Below are 15633 nucleotides of genomic sequence, written 5' to 3'. Positions count from 1 at the left end.
AAATAAAGAAATTAATTCAATAAATATTTTGAATGCAGCTAGAATAATTAGACTCAGTAATAAAAAAAAAAAAAAAAAAAAAAAAAAAAAAAACCCGCAGCTGAAAAATGAAATTTGAAGATACGAAAAAAAAAAAAAAAAAAAAAAAAAATATCGACGTACTGCCTATGAATCGATTGGTTCAAATTTTATCTGAATAGACTATAATAGTTGTATAGTTGTACAAATACGAGCCGTTCGTCGACCAGCAGCGAAAGAGGCTCCATGGCATTACAAAAACTATCCCAAGATCATGTCTTTTAACCGAGCGTCTCTCCTGCGAATTCGTATTCTTTCAAAGGCTGATCTTCACATTCATTTTAATTTCAATTTCAATATCATTAATTTTTTTTTTTTTTTAACTTATAATAACTTAAAGTTATTCATTGAATTAGACCAACCGTGCAGTGCACAGTTGTCGGTGACTTTTTGCTACGTAGGTCCTGCAAATAGAGCAGTCAAACCTGTATCAGCAGAGTTCTTCGATATTTCATCGACCCGTTGGACTTGTGGCTTCGCAGTGACTTCGACTTTAGGTAGGTTATCTATTTTAACTTCTTTGCGAAATAATTGTCCGATACTTCTTCCGATTAACTGTAATTAAATTATAATAAATAATAAAAAAATTTTTTGGGCTTATTTTATGAATAAGGGGCTAGAAATAATTCTAATTAATTTTTTTTATTAATAAAAAAATATTTTACCTGATTAGTAAGTTTTTTGAATAATTCTTTCTTGCCCTTGTCTATTTTATTATTTCCTTTAGTACTGACAACAGCCATTTTTTCATCAAAGCGTTGGAGATCAGCTGGACTAACACCGGGAATTTGCTGCATCACTTCAATGATATTAGGAAATTTGGGCCTAAGACATTCATAAGTCTGAGCCCCGAGGATTATCAGTGATCCTTGGTTTGCCTCGTGCTGGCCATGGAGCTGGAGCCCTTGGAGCACTGCTACCATGATGTGGGATGCCATTGCAGGAGTCAAGCTGCCGTTAGCTGCTAAAGCGCGGACTATTGGGCCTGTCAGCATAGTTGCTTTCAAACTGGCGTTTGAATCATTCCAAGCCAATGCTCTGTAAAAAAAAAAATATGAATTTTTTTCATCAATAAATAAATAAATTTAAATTATAAAATAATTAATAAGAATATTTTAATTTACCCAAGCACACACAGAACAATGCTGTGACAAGTCGAAGGAATCCGTAAAACGAAAGCACCAAGTTCACTAACAACTTCCGCGATAACACTGTTTCCTCTTACTGGGGTCTGGTCAACGGCCATGCTCGACGTGTCTTGGTCCATTGAGTCTGGAGGTGCTGCGTCGCTCGCTGTTCCACCGACCAGAGTTACTTTGAGTACGTCAATAAAATCCCGGGTTAAGTTTCTGTTCAGCATGTCGTTTATTACTTCTTGCTCGTTGGTGTTATCTTCATCCAAGCCTCCTGATTCGTACAACGCTGTGATGTATTGCCATTTAGCGCTTAGTCTATGATACACTGTAATTATAATTATTAATAGTAGTTACATCAATATAATTAAAAAATTATCCGATAATAATAAATATCTTACTGTGAGTTGAAACATGTGTTAATATTGGTACTAAAACACTTTCATAAAATGCTGGAGGACATGAATAAATAAATGGTTTTAAAAACACACGAATTATTGGTCGTAGTCGATGATCAGGAATCACCTATAATAAAAAAAAAAAATAATAATAATAAATTTATAAATCCATAAATAAAAATGATACAATAATTTAAAACTATAAAAAAAAAAATAAAAATTACCTCCAGATTTGAAAAAACAGAATTTAATAGCGCTATAGATAATCCAGGCAAACAATAAAAATCTCTACCAAGAGTATGACACCCACTGCCAAGCATATGATAACAACTATCATGAATGTTAGTCAAAAATTGCTGCATTCTCGGGCGAGGATTACTAGAACTCTGATCAGCATCCAAATCATTTTCAATATTATTATTGCTGATATGCAAGCCCATCAAATGAGCTTTTTCAGTCTCCAAAAGATCATAAGCTTTTTTATAATTCTCCGCCAGCAGTGACATCGCCGCAGGGGTAAAAAGTCCATTCATAGCTCTGAGCAAAGCAAACAAAGTCGGCAGTACCGGAATAATATTAGAAGCAGCCGGATTTCTGTACACCGGGTTCCCATTTTCGCTGTGTCCTACCACAAACCCGCCTCTAGCAGCGCGGTCAGGATCCTCGGGGATCGAGCATCGTTTAACCACACTCAAAATCGTGTTAATGCAGTACATAAGATTCAAGCGATTTATCGTATGCTGATCCTTAACCGGCTCATGTTCTTTCACCGTATTAAAATTTAATCCTTGGTCTTTAACCACTTGAGTAATCAGTCCCACAAAATGGATAAACTCTTCCGGTCCTTTGAACGCTTCAGCGCCCAGTAAAATAAATTCTCTGGAAGTTTCGTGAATTGTTTCCGCGATAAACCTGGACTGTCTTTCATAATCGCAAAAGTGATTAGAAATAAGGAACAAAGCCTCGTAGAGAGTGACACTCTCCATTCTGGTGAGCTTTTCCGTCTGAATAAGCCTGCGTACAGTTGTATGGATAACTTCAAAGACCGGTAGTAAAATAAGCGGGTACTTGATTCCTATTTTAACCATGAGACTAGCAGCATGACGGCGTACACACTTAGTAGCTTTGGATCTTTCGCCTTTAGCTTCACCGGGTGCTTCAAAAACAAGAGCTGAGAATATTTTGTTCAGTACTTCTGGAAGTATCGCTACTCCAGGCATGGTCATGGAGCCGGTTGACATTGACAGGAAGACGAAGAGCGCAGATATGCAAGACAGTAGAGCTGAGAGCAGCCAAGGATCTTCTGGTGAGTATCCGAGACAAAGTTCAAGTAAAGTCAAGCCGTTTTGCACACTGGGTCGCTCATTAACCAGCAGAATTCTGGAAATTACCGAGTCCAGAGCCGAGGCCAGAGCTTCCCACTCGAGGTATAAATCGTCCTTAGGATTGCTGACGTACTGGATGTTCGCCATGCCTCTGGTGATCCTGGTAGTCAGCCACTGCTGCACGTAGGCAAATGTCACCAAGGGAGCCACCATCGTGGCATGTCTCAGACCTTCAAGTAAATCCATCCTCAGCCGGTGGTTGAACACGTTGAACTCCTCTTCAGAGTCGTAGTCGCTGAGGCAGTAGGCTGTCATGCCGTTGGCGTGACCCGTGGGGTAAGAAACCTTGATCAATTTAGGTCCGATACTCTCGACGTACTTCGGGACGTACGTCAGCACCAACGAGTCCATCTTCGCCTGGTCGTGTCGGAATAACATTATCCAGATCGCGTTCGCCAGGTGGTTTAACGTCAGGCTCGAGTGCATCGTGAAGGACATCACTGTGTCCAGGAAGAGATTGAAATGCGCTGGTCGGGTCACTGTCAGGTCCTCCTTGCCCCAGAGGGTACACAATTGCGTGGCCATGCCTGTAAGCACCTGAATTAGCTTTTTTAGGAACTGGTAGTGACTCTCGTGGAACTCGTGGGAGGAGTGAGAGTCTGGGGTGATTGCTGCTGAGCAAATGTATTGCAGAGCTTCCTCGGTGAACAAAAGCATCAGGGGCTTGCGGTCTCCTTTACCCTTGCGGTTCACTACTTGCAGCAGGCATTCCGCTGCGGCGTACTGGAACGTCCTGTGTCCTAATAGGAGACACAGGATTTGTAACAGACGCCCTTCGTCAGCCATTATGTGGTTTATTGACACCCATTCCACGAAACCAGTTAGGGTTAATAGGACTACCTGAAATTTTAGATTATTATTATTATTATTATTTATTTGGCAAGAAATTAAAATTTTTCTCACAGTAATTTTTTTGTTGAAAAAAAAAAAAAAAAAAAAAAAAAAAAAATCTAGATTTGGGAAAAAAAAATTTTGAATAAAAATTTGCAAATTGCCTATCAAAAATTACATTTTTAAAAATCTAAATAAATCAATAAAATTTACCTGAACAACTTTACTGTGAGCAGCAGCTTCAGCAGCATTACCCACATCACTTTTCGCCTGAAACTCCCTAAAATGTTGCTCCACAAGTTTCAAAAAGAACGCAAAAATCTGAGCCATGTGAGTGGTAAGCGCCTGGTAAATATCCTTACGTCGCTGATTAGATTCCAAGGTCTGAAAAAGCGCGACATCCTCGACTAACCTTAAAAAGACCAACAAAACAACCTCCGTCTGGCTCTCACCACGCGTACAAGCGAGACTGAGTTCATCCAGAAGAGACGACCACTGCTGAGGCCACTCGCGTTTTATCATCTCGACGATAACTCGCGATAAGGCATCCTTAATGTGCATCTCTTCTTGCGCTGTTTCGACGCCCTCCGCCAGAAGCTTCATGGCTGTCTCTTTTATGACAACCTTCTCAGGCTGGGATATTTGTGGCCACCTGTACTTGATGCAGTGCTCCATCAGCTGGAGTCCGAAGTGCCTGACGACGCTGCTTCTGTCTGGCGACTTCTGGGCCAAGTACATCCCGCATTGCGCGCAGTACGGCGAAGTTTCTTTGAAACGTTCGCATGCGTTGTAAACATCTATACGTTGGTGTTGCGGAACGTTCGGCGACATCATCACTTCTACCACTCGTGCGAGCTCTGTTGATATTTGGGGTACATCACCCACATTGAACTCCATCTCTGCGTCTACGCTGTAATTTTTTTTTTTTTTTTTTTTTTTACTACTAATTTATTTTCTAATAAAAATAAAAAATTTTCAATTCTTCTTAGCGGGAAGTTAAAACATTAAAATAGAAATAAAAATAAAAATATAAAGATAAATAAAAAAAATACATCAGAAAGCTAGATAATTTTTTTTTTCTGACGTAATAATAAAATCACGTATATGGCAAGTGATAAATAATTTACTTACGTACTCTATTTAAAAAAATAAATAATCAAATTGTTTATAAATATAACAAATAATCAGAGTTCAGGCATAATTGTTTTTTTTTTTATTCTCGTGTAACAATAAATTAAACCTGTGATTGAGCAGCTGATAAATAAATCTTATAAGGTTATGGAATATATTTAAATAGATAATTGTAATTGCAACAATTAGCAAATTGTTACACGATTATAATGAGCACGCCGACCATGCCTTGACAGCATTCCACTAAAAACTATTTTTTTACACCCATGGAATTTTTATTAGTTATTGCTAGGTTGGAAAAATAATTACTGAGATGCACTGGTAATTTCCGCGTGGTATTTATGGGAAAAATTAGTTTTTTTATTTTAGAGATAGTAGAGAGAAAAAAAAAATTTAATAATAAAGTTCCTTTACCCGAACTCGCGAGTTTTTTCAGCTAAGATCCGGCACGTTGGACAATCGTGTAGACAACCATCATCTAGTTGACTGACGCGCCATCTTAAGGTCGCTGGCTTTACAGAGATTTGGTGGGAAAATTTAAAAGTATCGATTTTTTGGAAATTTCACTTGATATTTTTTTAGTCTTTTAATTATTTAGCTTTTTAAAATTTTTCATTGACTTTTGATTTTTTTTTTATTTATTTGTTTTAATTAATTAGTTACCATGACTTCAAGAATGTCAGCTGTTAAAAATTTGATCTTCTTTTTTTAATGAAAAATTTTTTTACGCTAGTTAGTTTTTTTTTTTTTTTTTTTCTAATTAAATAAATTAAAAAATTTGCTCCAAAAAATTATTTTAATAAAAATAAAATTAAAATTAGCAATAAAAAAATATTTTTAAAAAATTGCACGTATAATTTTTCAAATTTTTTCTTTTAATTTTTTTATAATAATTTTATCAGTAAAAAAAATTCTAAAAATTTTTTATTTTTTTAAATTTCTAAATGTCAATTTTTTTTCTTTTTTTTTTTTGCCATAATTTGTTTGTTATAAAATTTTTTAAATTATTAAAAATGTGTTACATTAATTTTCATAAAAAAATTTTCTCAATTTTTAATAATTATGATTATTAAATTATTTTTTAATTAATAAAAAAATCATTTGATAAATTTTTGGAACATTTCTTCCCAACTTTTAATTTTTTTAACCATCACGTGTTTAATTTTACTATTTTTTTTTTTTTTTTTTTAAATTAAAAAATTACCCGGTAATAGACTAGTAATTTTTATAAATTTCCAAAAAATAGCAATAATTCAATTATATTTAAATTGAGTGATTAAAACTAATCACTCAAATCAGAGCCACTAAAATCGCTTGAGTCACTGTAATAATTTTCATAATTTTTTTTTTCTGCTTTCTTCCTTGGTGGAGGCTTCAACCGACGTCCTGGTCTTCTCTAAAAAATTAATTATATTTAATTAATGATAATTATTAATATTTAACAATAAATAAATAAATTTTAATTTGAGAAGAAATACTTTGTAGTAACGCTCCCAAAATGAAGACAAGTCGGTTTTGTAATTAGAAGCCTTCTGTCTAAAAGTTCCAAGGCAGTAAGTATCCATTTCCGAACGTGATAACACTCCAATAGAAACTGCGTGGTCCAGTACCTCCTTGAGTTCTTTCTTCAGTAAGTCGATGTCCTTCTCAACGGGGAAGCGACGGATCAAGTGCTCGGCAATCATTTTGGCACTGACACCTGCGCGTCTCATTTGCAATTCTTCTACCGATCGTCTCACCATTTCCAAAGATATACACGTTGATTTTTGTTCATTTCCTGAGTAAAATATTCACATTAATTATAATTATTTGGATTTATTTAAGATTAAATATTTGTTTCTTTAAATACTTTTCATTATATTGTATTTTGGTAATTTTGAACCCCTAAATTATTTTTCAGACTATTTCAAACAACTGACAATCGTAAATATAAATATACATGTATAGAGAGGGGCAAAACGGATATGCACAGGAAATAATAAAACACAGTGAATTTTATTTTTACTTATTTTTTAAGTATTGGAATGATTTTAAGTATAACATTTTTATTATGTGCATAATTTTAATTCTGAGTTAAAATTATGTACATAATTTTAATTCTAACATTTTTATTATGTAAATAATTTTAATTCTAGAAAGCAAAATTTTATTCATTTTTATTTTACAAGTCACATAGTGGCTTGAAGATTGCTTGTTTAAAATTAATTTTTCATTAATTTTTAAAAACCAAAATCCATTTAATTAAAATTAAAGAAGAAATGTAATTTAATTAATTTTATTTGAGTTGTTAAAAATTTTTCAATTCAGCGATAAAAATGACTTGATGAGGAAAAAATCCAAATTAGAGCAATTCCACATAAAAGTAATTTACAAATTTTTTAAAATACCTCTTCCGCTATTCATACATACATACATCGACACTCATGCAGTAAAATGATGAGTCACCAAAGCAAAGACAGTATTAAAACCACAAAAGAGGGGATTAATATCATATAAGTCAATAACGCATTAAACAAAAATGTAGAATGTACAATGTACTGAATATGAAATAAAAGCAATGTACGAGTAGTACATGCTACCTACTTAACTTAGTGTTAACATACTTATAGACGCGTGCATAACAAAGAATATTTGCCTATCTATAATAATCATAAATCATAAATTTCAATAAATTACCTTCTACAAAACTGTGTCAAGTAAACAAAATCAATAGAAAATAAATAAAACAAACATTTAAATATCAAACTAGTCAATATTTAAAAACTACAGTGATAATTTTTGGAGACGAATTTAAAAGTAAACTAAGACTTAAAATGACACTAGATGTTTCAGTTAAGCAGACAAAAATATAAACAAAAATAATCCGGGCCCAAAGGAATGTGTTAAGCCCAGAAAGTGGACCCCACGCACGTTTGGACCGGCCAAGCCCGCGCACGTGGGAGAGGCCGCGACAAATCGGCTTCTCGCTTTGCTCTACTCTAACTCAGCTCCCAAGACATCACATCAGTTTGCGTATATTAGTTATCTCCAGCTTGAGTAAGTCTCAGTATGCTTTTGCGAGCAAAAGCCAGCAAATGCTCCAAAACTAAACATACTTAAGCTTAAATCCTGGTTTTTATTTTTTTAAAAATAAACTGTGGAAGTGGCCAGCACAGTCACGCCGGCGCCAAGTTATTATATATTAATCCCACTCGCGTTTTCTTCATAACTTTTTCTCCATCCGCGACGTCAAGTACTCTTAACTCTGCACTTTGTGAATAGAAAGTCTACATGAAATCTTTAAAATGTAAGAATTTTTATTTATCTTCATTTTTTATATTTCTTCTCACTTGTCCTTTCTTCTTCTTCTTCTTCTTATTCTTCAGTGTTTAGTCTGCCTAAAACAAAAAACAATGTGTAAAAAATATTATAAATAATTATTTTAAGTTTTAAAATAGCAACAAAGGAATAAATAAACTAAAAAAGCTACTGGTTGGTGATTAATAAGTGAATCAAGTAACATAAAGACTTAACTTGTGTGTGTGCGCAATTAAGTAGTGGGATTTTTTTTTATTTTTATTGATAGTGATGTATACACAAGTGTGTACCAACACTTTCGTTTTTATTCCGCGTTAATGTATTAAATAATACATCAGAAGAATCTGTTTTTTTTTTTTTTTTTATTTGTTTTAATTTATGCGGTGATTCATCTCAAGACCGCTACTTCCAAGATATTAATTGTCGATTCCGATATTACTAATTTACATGAATAATATTCAAATAAAAAAAATAAATAACTTTGTTTATTTTATTGCGTGGGGAATGTTATTTATTATTGATAAAGGATATTAAATTTATTTAATAATTTTTCTAATAAATAAAAAAAATAGATATTTAAAAATTTTAATAAATTAAAAATTCCATTTTTTTAAAATAATTTTTCGGAAAAAATTTTTTTGTTAAATAAAATTAAATAATATAATATTTATATATTAATTTATGGATGGACCTTGAGATTTAGATATAATTTAATTATCAATATTTTTCATGAATTTCCAAGTTGTTTTTTTATTGATAATATAATTTATAATTGAATGTAAATTTGATGAAAAATCGTTGAGCAATCGGGGAAAGTTGAGGTCATATTTCCAGATCCATTCACTTGCACTATTCGTTATTGACTATTTACTTGTATGCGTTGCGAGTTGCAATTTATATTGCTTGTTACGGCGTCAGTATGTGGTTATTACACAAATAGAGTCGACACACATGGTAAATAAATTTGTAAATATCTGCCGTAACTTCTCAGGAGGTTGGAGGTATTTTTATTATTTTTAGACTCTGGATTCAATGAACCAAGGCCTAGGGATTCCCTTCACTTACACTGCCGGGCTATTTATAAAAATTTAAGTGATTTTTGGTTGTGGTTTACTTATAGGAGGTAGCCGAGGATGCTTTAGTTGAATTAGCGGGCTTGTCAAGAATTTTTTTACTTGAATTTTAAAAAGAATTCTTCAGTAATTGATTCTTTTTTTTTTTTCTTCACTCATTGCTTAGGATTCATTAAATTGAGAATAGATTTCTTCTAATTAATTGATGAAGATGATATTTTTTTTAAATTAAACTGAAAAAAAAGTAATTGTTTAGTTTAACAGTTTAAAAATATTATGTACTAATATTGCAACCTATAAAAATATTATTTAGAATTTTTTTTTAACAATCAAAAATTTTTTTTCTTAAAGTTTTTCAAAAGTAGAATTAAAAAAAATTTTTTTAAATGTTAAGAATTTTTTTTTAATTATAAAAAAATTAAAAAATTGACAAATTTGATTGGACAAAATTTTGTTATTAAATTAAATCTTTATAAAAAATATTTAAAAGAATTTTATTATTATTATAAACTTGCCTTGAAATTTTTTAGATTTTTTTTTATTAATAAAATTGTTACAAAAAAATAAAAAGAAAAATTCCGCATTTAGAAAATTTAAAAAATTATAAGTATAATAATTTTTCAATAATATTTTTTTGAGTCTAATTTAATTACTAAAAAAAAAAATTAAAAAATTTCTAAATGTCTTCTTAATTTTGATATTTATTTGTTAAAAATGATTAAATATCTGGTAAATTTATTTTAATTAAAACACTTACCAAAAATAATTATTAAAATAAATTAAATCATCTAATTAATGATTAAATCTGTCTAGAAATGATGCATAGAACGGAATTGACCTGTAATCTATCATCGCCGGAGATAGGCCGAGTGAAACCTCCAGCGATGACTAATTCTCACATTCCAGTCCCAAAAGCGTTTGGCGTTCCGAATAAATCATCGCTCCACTCATCAACAAAGCGTGGAAATTTAAATACTGGTGACAACAAACCTCCACAGAGTCCAACGCTCCAAAGGGTGACCTCGGTCGCCGCCCAAAGAGCCTCCTTTGAGCGCCTAGACGCCTCGGCTTCGCCAAAAATCACCAGGTTCCACGATCTCAGTCCTCCGGTCAAAGACAACGGGCACCAGTTCTCGCTCAAGAGAACTCCCGTCAGTTCAAGATTCAATGGCAACAACAGTAATAATAATAATAATAATAACAACAATAACAATAGTAATGCAAGCCTTGAAGTTAATTGGAAGGCCAAGTACGAAGAGTCTGAACGAAAACGAAAAGTTTTGCTGCAAAAATCTGAAACAGGTTAGAATTTTTTTTTTTTATTTTTTATTTTTATTGAAAAAAATTATTTAAAAAAAAATTTAAACGTAGAAAATTTTTTAAATTAAAAATTTACATTTTTTAATTTTTTTATTGAAACAAATTATTTAAAAAAAAATTTTTTAATTCTAATTTTTATTGATTTAAAAAAATTTTTTGACAGGTTAGGTTAAGTTAGGTTAAGTAGTTTAAATTGATTAATTAAAAAATTTTTTTTAGTTACCAGAGAGCACAATGATTTGGAAAAGAAATACCGGGAGTTGATCCGTGAAACTAGCGCACTTCAAACTCAAGTTCGTGATAAAGATGATCAATTACAGAAACTACGTACCGGTATGTGTTATTTAAGTTATAACATCTTTCTTCTTCTTTTATTCAATTGAAAAAAAAACCTTGAGTGGCTTTTCTTGGATTTGCTTATCATACCAAACAATAATTGTAATTATACTTACAGTGTCAGAGGCTGTCTGCAAAGAATACGAACAACTCAAGCGTCAATACGATGTCGAAACAGGTGCTATGCACAAAGCAATGCAACAAGCATCACAAGTAGGCTAAATTTATTATAATTTAAAGCATTTAACCCACAATAGTCACGGACAAGTTTAGATATTTAATATAAATTTTTGTTTGTAGTGGTACAAACAAAACCGGCAATTGAAAAGAAGGTCACAAGTACTTGTTCAGAGGATCCTTGATTCACGGCCTGATGCACTGGCTGATGATTCATATCTTTCTGATGAGGTTGATGCCAATGATGCCGACGACGCTGAAGAACTACGTCAAACTATTACAGGTTATTTTTATTTCTAATTTATCAATTTTAATTAATATCAATTAAAGTAGTTTTGTTTTCAATTTAGAAATAGTCGGGTGGGAAATTTTTTAATTTCACGTTTTACAATATTTTAATCCATTAAAATAATATTTAGAATGAAGAATATATTTAAATCTTAGTTTATTGCGCGCGCATCCGCCATTTTGTCAATCTCAGAGACTTTTAGCTTCTTTTAACTATTTCTTTATTTAAGTCGTTTATTTTAGTAAATTTTAATAAAAAAAAATTTTTTTTTATGTTTTTTAAACATTTTTAAATAATTATTTTACTTATTAATTAAAATATGTTGAAGATAATCTTCTTCTAGCTTAAAAACTAAGTTTTAGAATAATTAAAAAATATATTTAATTTATGTTAATACTTTAGAAGTAACTTAAAGTATTAACTATCCTTAAAAGTAGATTTAAACTTTTTTTCTTTTGGTGCAACTATCAATTCTTAATCTTCTTAAACAAATATTAATATTAATATTTATTTTACAGAGTTAAGCGCCGAAGTCGCAAGACTCCAAACAGAATTAAATGCAGCAAGACTCCAAGAGTTTGAAGCCCAGGAACAAGCGGCGTTGACAAATGCCCGGCTGGAAGATGAAAAGGAGCTGAGTGAAAAGAATAATGAGGTAATAAAGCAGCTGACAATCCACAAAGAAAACATGGAACGTGTCTCTCGAATGGTCGCTGAAGAAGTCCAAGCTCTGAAGGCCCAATGTGACCGCGAGCGAGAAAGCGCCAAGTTGATGAAGATAGAAGCGGACAGAATTCAAAAAGAGCGGAATGTCCTGGCCCACCAGAGTGCCCTGCTGATGGCGGAAGTCGGTGACGACCCCAACGGAAGATTGCTGACAATTCTCCAGGAAGTAGAGTCACTGAAGCGGCTGCTGGAGGAGGAGAAGCAAAATCACTTGGAGCAAGTACAACTTTTGCAGGATAAGCTCGATGAGAAGGAATCGAATGTCGAGTTTGAGATTGTTGAGGAGAAACTTAAATTGGCCGAAGTTGAATTGAACATGATGGAGGAGCGGGCTGAGAGGGCGGAAAAAGACGCCAACAAGCTTAAAGAGACTGTTAGAAAGTTGGAGGACAAAATTAATCAATTAGAAACAATGAGAGTTTCACCACCACCACCGCCGCCGCCACCGATGCCGGCTCCGCTGCCTCCTCCTCCGCCACCGCTTCCAACTAAGTCGTCTACTTCAACTGTTAAGTTGCTGACAAAAGAACGTCTTCAAGATGAGAATCGACATTCAGCTATTGTTGACATGGAAAATATGCTCGGTATTTCCAAGAAAACGGTCACTACTGTTCCTCAACAAACTGGTAATTTTTTTTTTAATGTTTAAGTATAATTTTTTACACTGAGAAGAAAAATTTATTATTAACTATAAAAAAAATTTTTAAAATTGACGATTTTCGGTTGACATTAAATTTTTTAATCAAATTAAAATTAAGAAATGACCTTGTATCTTGTAAACTATTGACATTTTCAAAGATATAAGCTCATCCCGAAGTTACACTCATCGAGACCTTTCATTTGAGTAGCCACATCGATTTTTCATATATTTATATATTTTACATATATGTATATATGAAAAATATATCAAAAATGCATGTGGGTACTCAAATGAAAGCTCTTGATAAGTATAACATCGGGATGAGCTTATAACTTTGAAAATGTCAATATTTAAGAAAGTACAGTGCAATTTAACAGAAATATAAATAAAAATGAAAATGAAATTGTTTAAAATAAAATTTATATTTTCAAAAGAAATTTTTTCTCAGTGCATTTAAAATTAAAAAAAAAATTATTCTAGTTACTAAAATCTTAATAATTTAAAATTACAGCTATTGACGACATAATAAATCAAATAAAAGGTGGAAGGTTCACTCTGAAACAAACAGACGTAAGATAATTTTTTATAAAGCATATGAAAAATGTTTTACATTTATTCAAGATTAATTATAAAAATTTTTTTTTTTAATTTTACATCATAGAAGCAACGTGAAGAAGAGAGAAAGCGTAAGCGAGAGATGGAAAGTGCTCCAGCGGCAGTTTCTGAGATGCTGAACATCCTTGGTACAATGAGACGACGAGCGAAGCCAGTGAGACAGTCTATAAACTCCTCGGAGTTGGTCGCTAGCCCGCTCGATAAAGCCTCGTAATAAAAATTAAATAAATAACATAATTACACCAGCGTTGCACTTATAAATATGTACATTGAAAGTATAAATGAACAAAGTAATTGATATATTTATATAAATATATAAAAAGAAGCTGATGTGTAAGCGAAAATTGTACGAATTAATGAGCAATAAATTTTTTAATTTTTTCAATAATCGCTGGTAATTTTTCAGCCTCGAATATCATTACACGCCTGTAGGGAATTAGCTCGTCGTCATCTTCGTTCCAGGCCCCGGATAATCCGGTGTCTGTTTCTTTAGCAACGGAGAACTCGAATTTACACATCGCTTCCTCGTCGAAGACTTCTTCCTCCTGGTTGCTCCACAAATCCTCCGGTTCTTCGGAATTTTTCTTCTTGTTCTTCTTCACAGTCTTCGGTTTCGACAGTTTTGAGATTATCACAAAGTACTTGAAGTCGTAGGCCATCTTCTTGGCAGTCGCGCGCTTCATATCGGACATCAGGTTTTCTAACAGCGGGACTGAAATATCTGCTGGGATGTTGACGAATCTTTCGTTTATAATCAGTCCAAGTGCCGAGGAATCATTCTCGAGGATGTTGTTGATCATGCCGTTGACTGTGTCTGTTGCGTATTCGCTCGACAGTTCTTTTAAGAGACTGCGCAGTTGCTGGATACATTTTTCGTTCTGTAATTAATTATTTTGTTAGAAATAATTTTAATTTTAGCCTTTACAGTTGAATTTTAATAAAATTATTCTTAAAAATATAGATTGTATATTAATAATTGAAAAAAATTGTTCGATATTTGCCAAATTAAAAAAGAAATTTTAAAAAATTTTTTGCAATTAAATTATTGTGAGAAAAATTTAATAAAAAAATTAAAAAAAAATCATTTTTGGAATTTTTGGAATTTTTCATAAATAATATAATATAATTTTTACAAAAATCCAAAAAATTGACACATGTCTGTTAATTGCATGTTCAGTATTACAATTATTCAAGCAATTCTCACACTATAATAAAACAAAAAAAAATTTACAGGGCTTACTTGGCTGTGGGAGATATTAATGACAGTGGTGACCCCAAAAACGTCACCACCATCACTAGTATCATCCTCATCGTCCTCATCATCATCATCATCAGTCTCCTGTTTCACAACCGAGCCAACGTAGTTATGGGAAATAATATAATCAGCCAGCGAACCAACATTAACATGAGCCTTCAAAAACAATTGCTGCAACAGAATCTTAATCCCATGATAATCTGAGTCGTCCGGTGTACGCCCCACAAAGTCCACCATAATCTGGTTGCCCTGGAATAAATAAATTCATGAAAATTAATTTATTAAAATTTTTAAATGTCGGCTAACTTAATTTCCATTAAAAAAAAATTGAAATGCAGAAATTATAAAATTAAAAAATTGCAATTTAAAAAAATAATTTTTTGGAACAAATTTGTTAAAAAAAATTAAAAAATTATCAAGTGACTTTAATTTAATGTCAAAAAAAGTCAGACCGCGTGTTCATAGTAAGGTTAGAAACTTTCTACGCATATTTCCCACTAAAGTACAAAAAAAACCCCAAGAAATTACCTTTTCATCATTATTGTCGACATTATCTTCGTCACTGTTCACATCGCTGCTTGTAACATCTTCATTTTCCTTCGTCTTATTTTCTACATCACGTTTTTTAGCCGACGCAGCCATTTTCACGTTTCTCGATTAAATTTTCCGAGTCTCTTCCGAATCTCTTGAGATTTAACTAAAAATAGGATCTGCGCATGCGCAACTGCGCGCGCCGCAGCTTTCAAATCGAAACGCGAGGAGAAAAAAAAATTCTTTCTTCATAAAAAAAAATATATATAACTATAAATAAACTCCCTAAAAAAAAAAATAAAATAAAATAAAAAAAAAACCGCGAGCTTCCGCCGAAACCGGAAAACGGCGCGTACGCGCGAGTGATTCATTTGTGTCATTGTTGCAAAATCACTCGCGCGTTATTATCAAAGACATA

At 32.5% G+C, this 15633-nt stretch overlaps 4 protein-coding genes across 10 annotated transcripts; 1 reads left to right on the top strand and 3 right to left on the bottom strand.

Annotated features, from left to right (window-relative positions):
- Positions 1-159: 159 nt before the first annotated feature.
- On the bottom strand, positions 160-5632 carry Ranbp21 (exportin-5-like protein Ranbp21). 3 transcript variants are annotated; one of them, XM_074251773.1, is made up of 7 exons: positions 4957-5632; positions 4039-4735; positions 1834-3834; positions 1613-1736; positions 1203-1539; positions 744-1116; positions 160-633 (listed from the first exon to the last, which is right to left on the bottom strand). In XM_074251773.1, exons 2-7 carry the CDS (start codon positions 4720-4722, stop codon positions 472-474), a joined length of 3681 nt encoding a protein of 1226 aa, XP_074107874.1. In that variant the 5' UTR covers positions 4723-4735; positions 4957-5632; the 3' UTR covers positions 160-471. The 3 variants fall into 3 exon arrangements, with proteins under 3 accessions (XP_074107874.1, XP_074107873.1, XP_074107875.1); XM_074251772.1 differs by having other exon boundaries at positions 4961-5632; XM_074251774.1 differs by having other exon boundaries at positions 5371-5632.
- A 202-nt stretch (positions 5633-5834) lies between these two features.
- LOC141533175 (uncharacterized) lies at positions 5835-8189 on the bottom strand. 3 transcript variants are annotated; one of them, XM_074251899.1, is made up of 3 exons: positions 8052-8189; positions 6435-6733; positions 5835-6352 (listed from the first exon to the last, which is right to left on the bottom strand). In XM_074251899.1, exons 2-3 carry the CDS (start codon positions 6696-6698, stop codon positions 6239-6241), a joined length of 378 nt encoding a protein of 125 aa, XP_074108000.1. In that variant the 5' UTR covers positions 6699-6733; positions 8052-8189; the 3' UTR covers positions 5835-6238. The 3 variants fall into 3 exon arrangements, with proteins under 3 accessions (XP_074108000.1, XP_074107999.1, XP_074107998.1); XM_074251898.1 differs by lacking the exon at positions 8052-8189 and adding an exon at positions 7633-7767; XM_074251897.1 differs by lacking the exon at positions 8052-8189 and adding an exon at positions 6806-7398.
- On the top strand, positions 8102-13649 carry LOC141533173 (uncharacterized). Of its 2 annotated transcripts, none has more exons than XM_074251894.1 (8): positions 8102-8242; positions 10140-10628; positions 10866-10979; positions 11101-11195; positions 11283-11442; positions 11967-12800; positions 13326-13384; positions 13476-13649. In XM_074251894.1, the coding sequence occupies exons 2-8, from the start codon at positions 10142-10144 to the stop codon at positions 13641-13643; spliced, it is 1917 nt and encodes a 638-aa protein (XP_074107995.1). In that variant the 5' UTR covers positions 8102-8242; positions 10140-10141; the 3' UTR covers positions 13644-13649. The 2 variants fall into 2 exon arrangements, with proteins under 2 accessions (XP_074107995.1, XP_074107994.1); XM_074251893.1 differs by lacking the exon at positions 8102-8242 and adding an exon at positions 9114-9207.
- A 9-nt stretch (positions 13650-13658) lies between these two features.
- Positions 13659-15372, bottom strand: LOC141533174 (protein BCCIP homolog). Of its 2 annotated transcripts, none has more exons than XM_074251895.1 (3): positions 15213-15372; positions 14661-14933; positions 13659-14307 (listed from the first exon to the last, which is right to left on the bottom strand). In XM_074251895.1, exons 1-3 carry the CDS (start codon positions 15324-15326, stop codon positions 13783-13785), a joined length of 912 nt encoding a protein of 303 aa, XP_074107996.1. In that variant the 5' UTR covers positions 15327-15372; the 3' UTR covers positions 13659-13782. The 2 variants fall into 2 exon arrangements, with proteins under 2 accessions (XP_074107996.1, XP_074107997.1); XM_074251896.1 differs by having other exon boundaries at positions 14670-14933.
- Positions 15373-15633: the final 261 nt, after the last annotated feature.

This window comes from Cotesia typhae, unplaced genomic scaffold (genome assembly GCF_013202065.1).
Source record: "Cotesia typhae breed Kobodo isofemale line unplaced genomic scaffold, CoteBio_Ctyphae contig_83, whole genome shotgun sequence".
Classification (NCBI taxonomy): Eukaryota; Metazoa; Arthropoda; class Insecta; order Hymenoptera; family Braconidae; genus Cotesia; species Cotesia typhae.
Note: the sequence above shows the minus strand (reverse complement) of the source record. Positions and strands in the feature narration are given on the sequence as shown.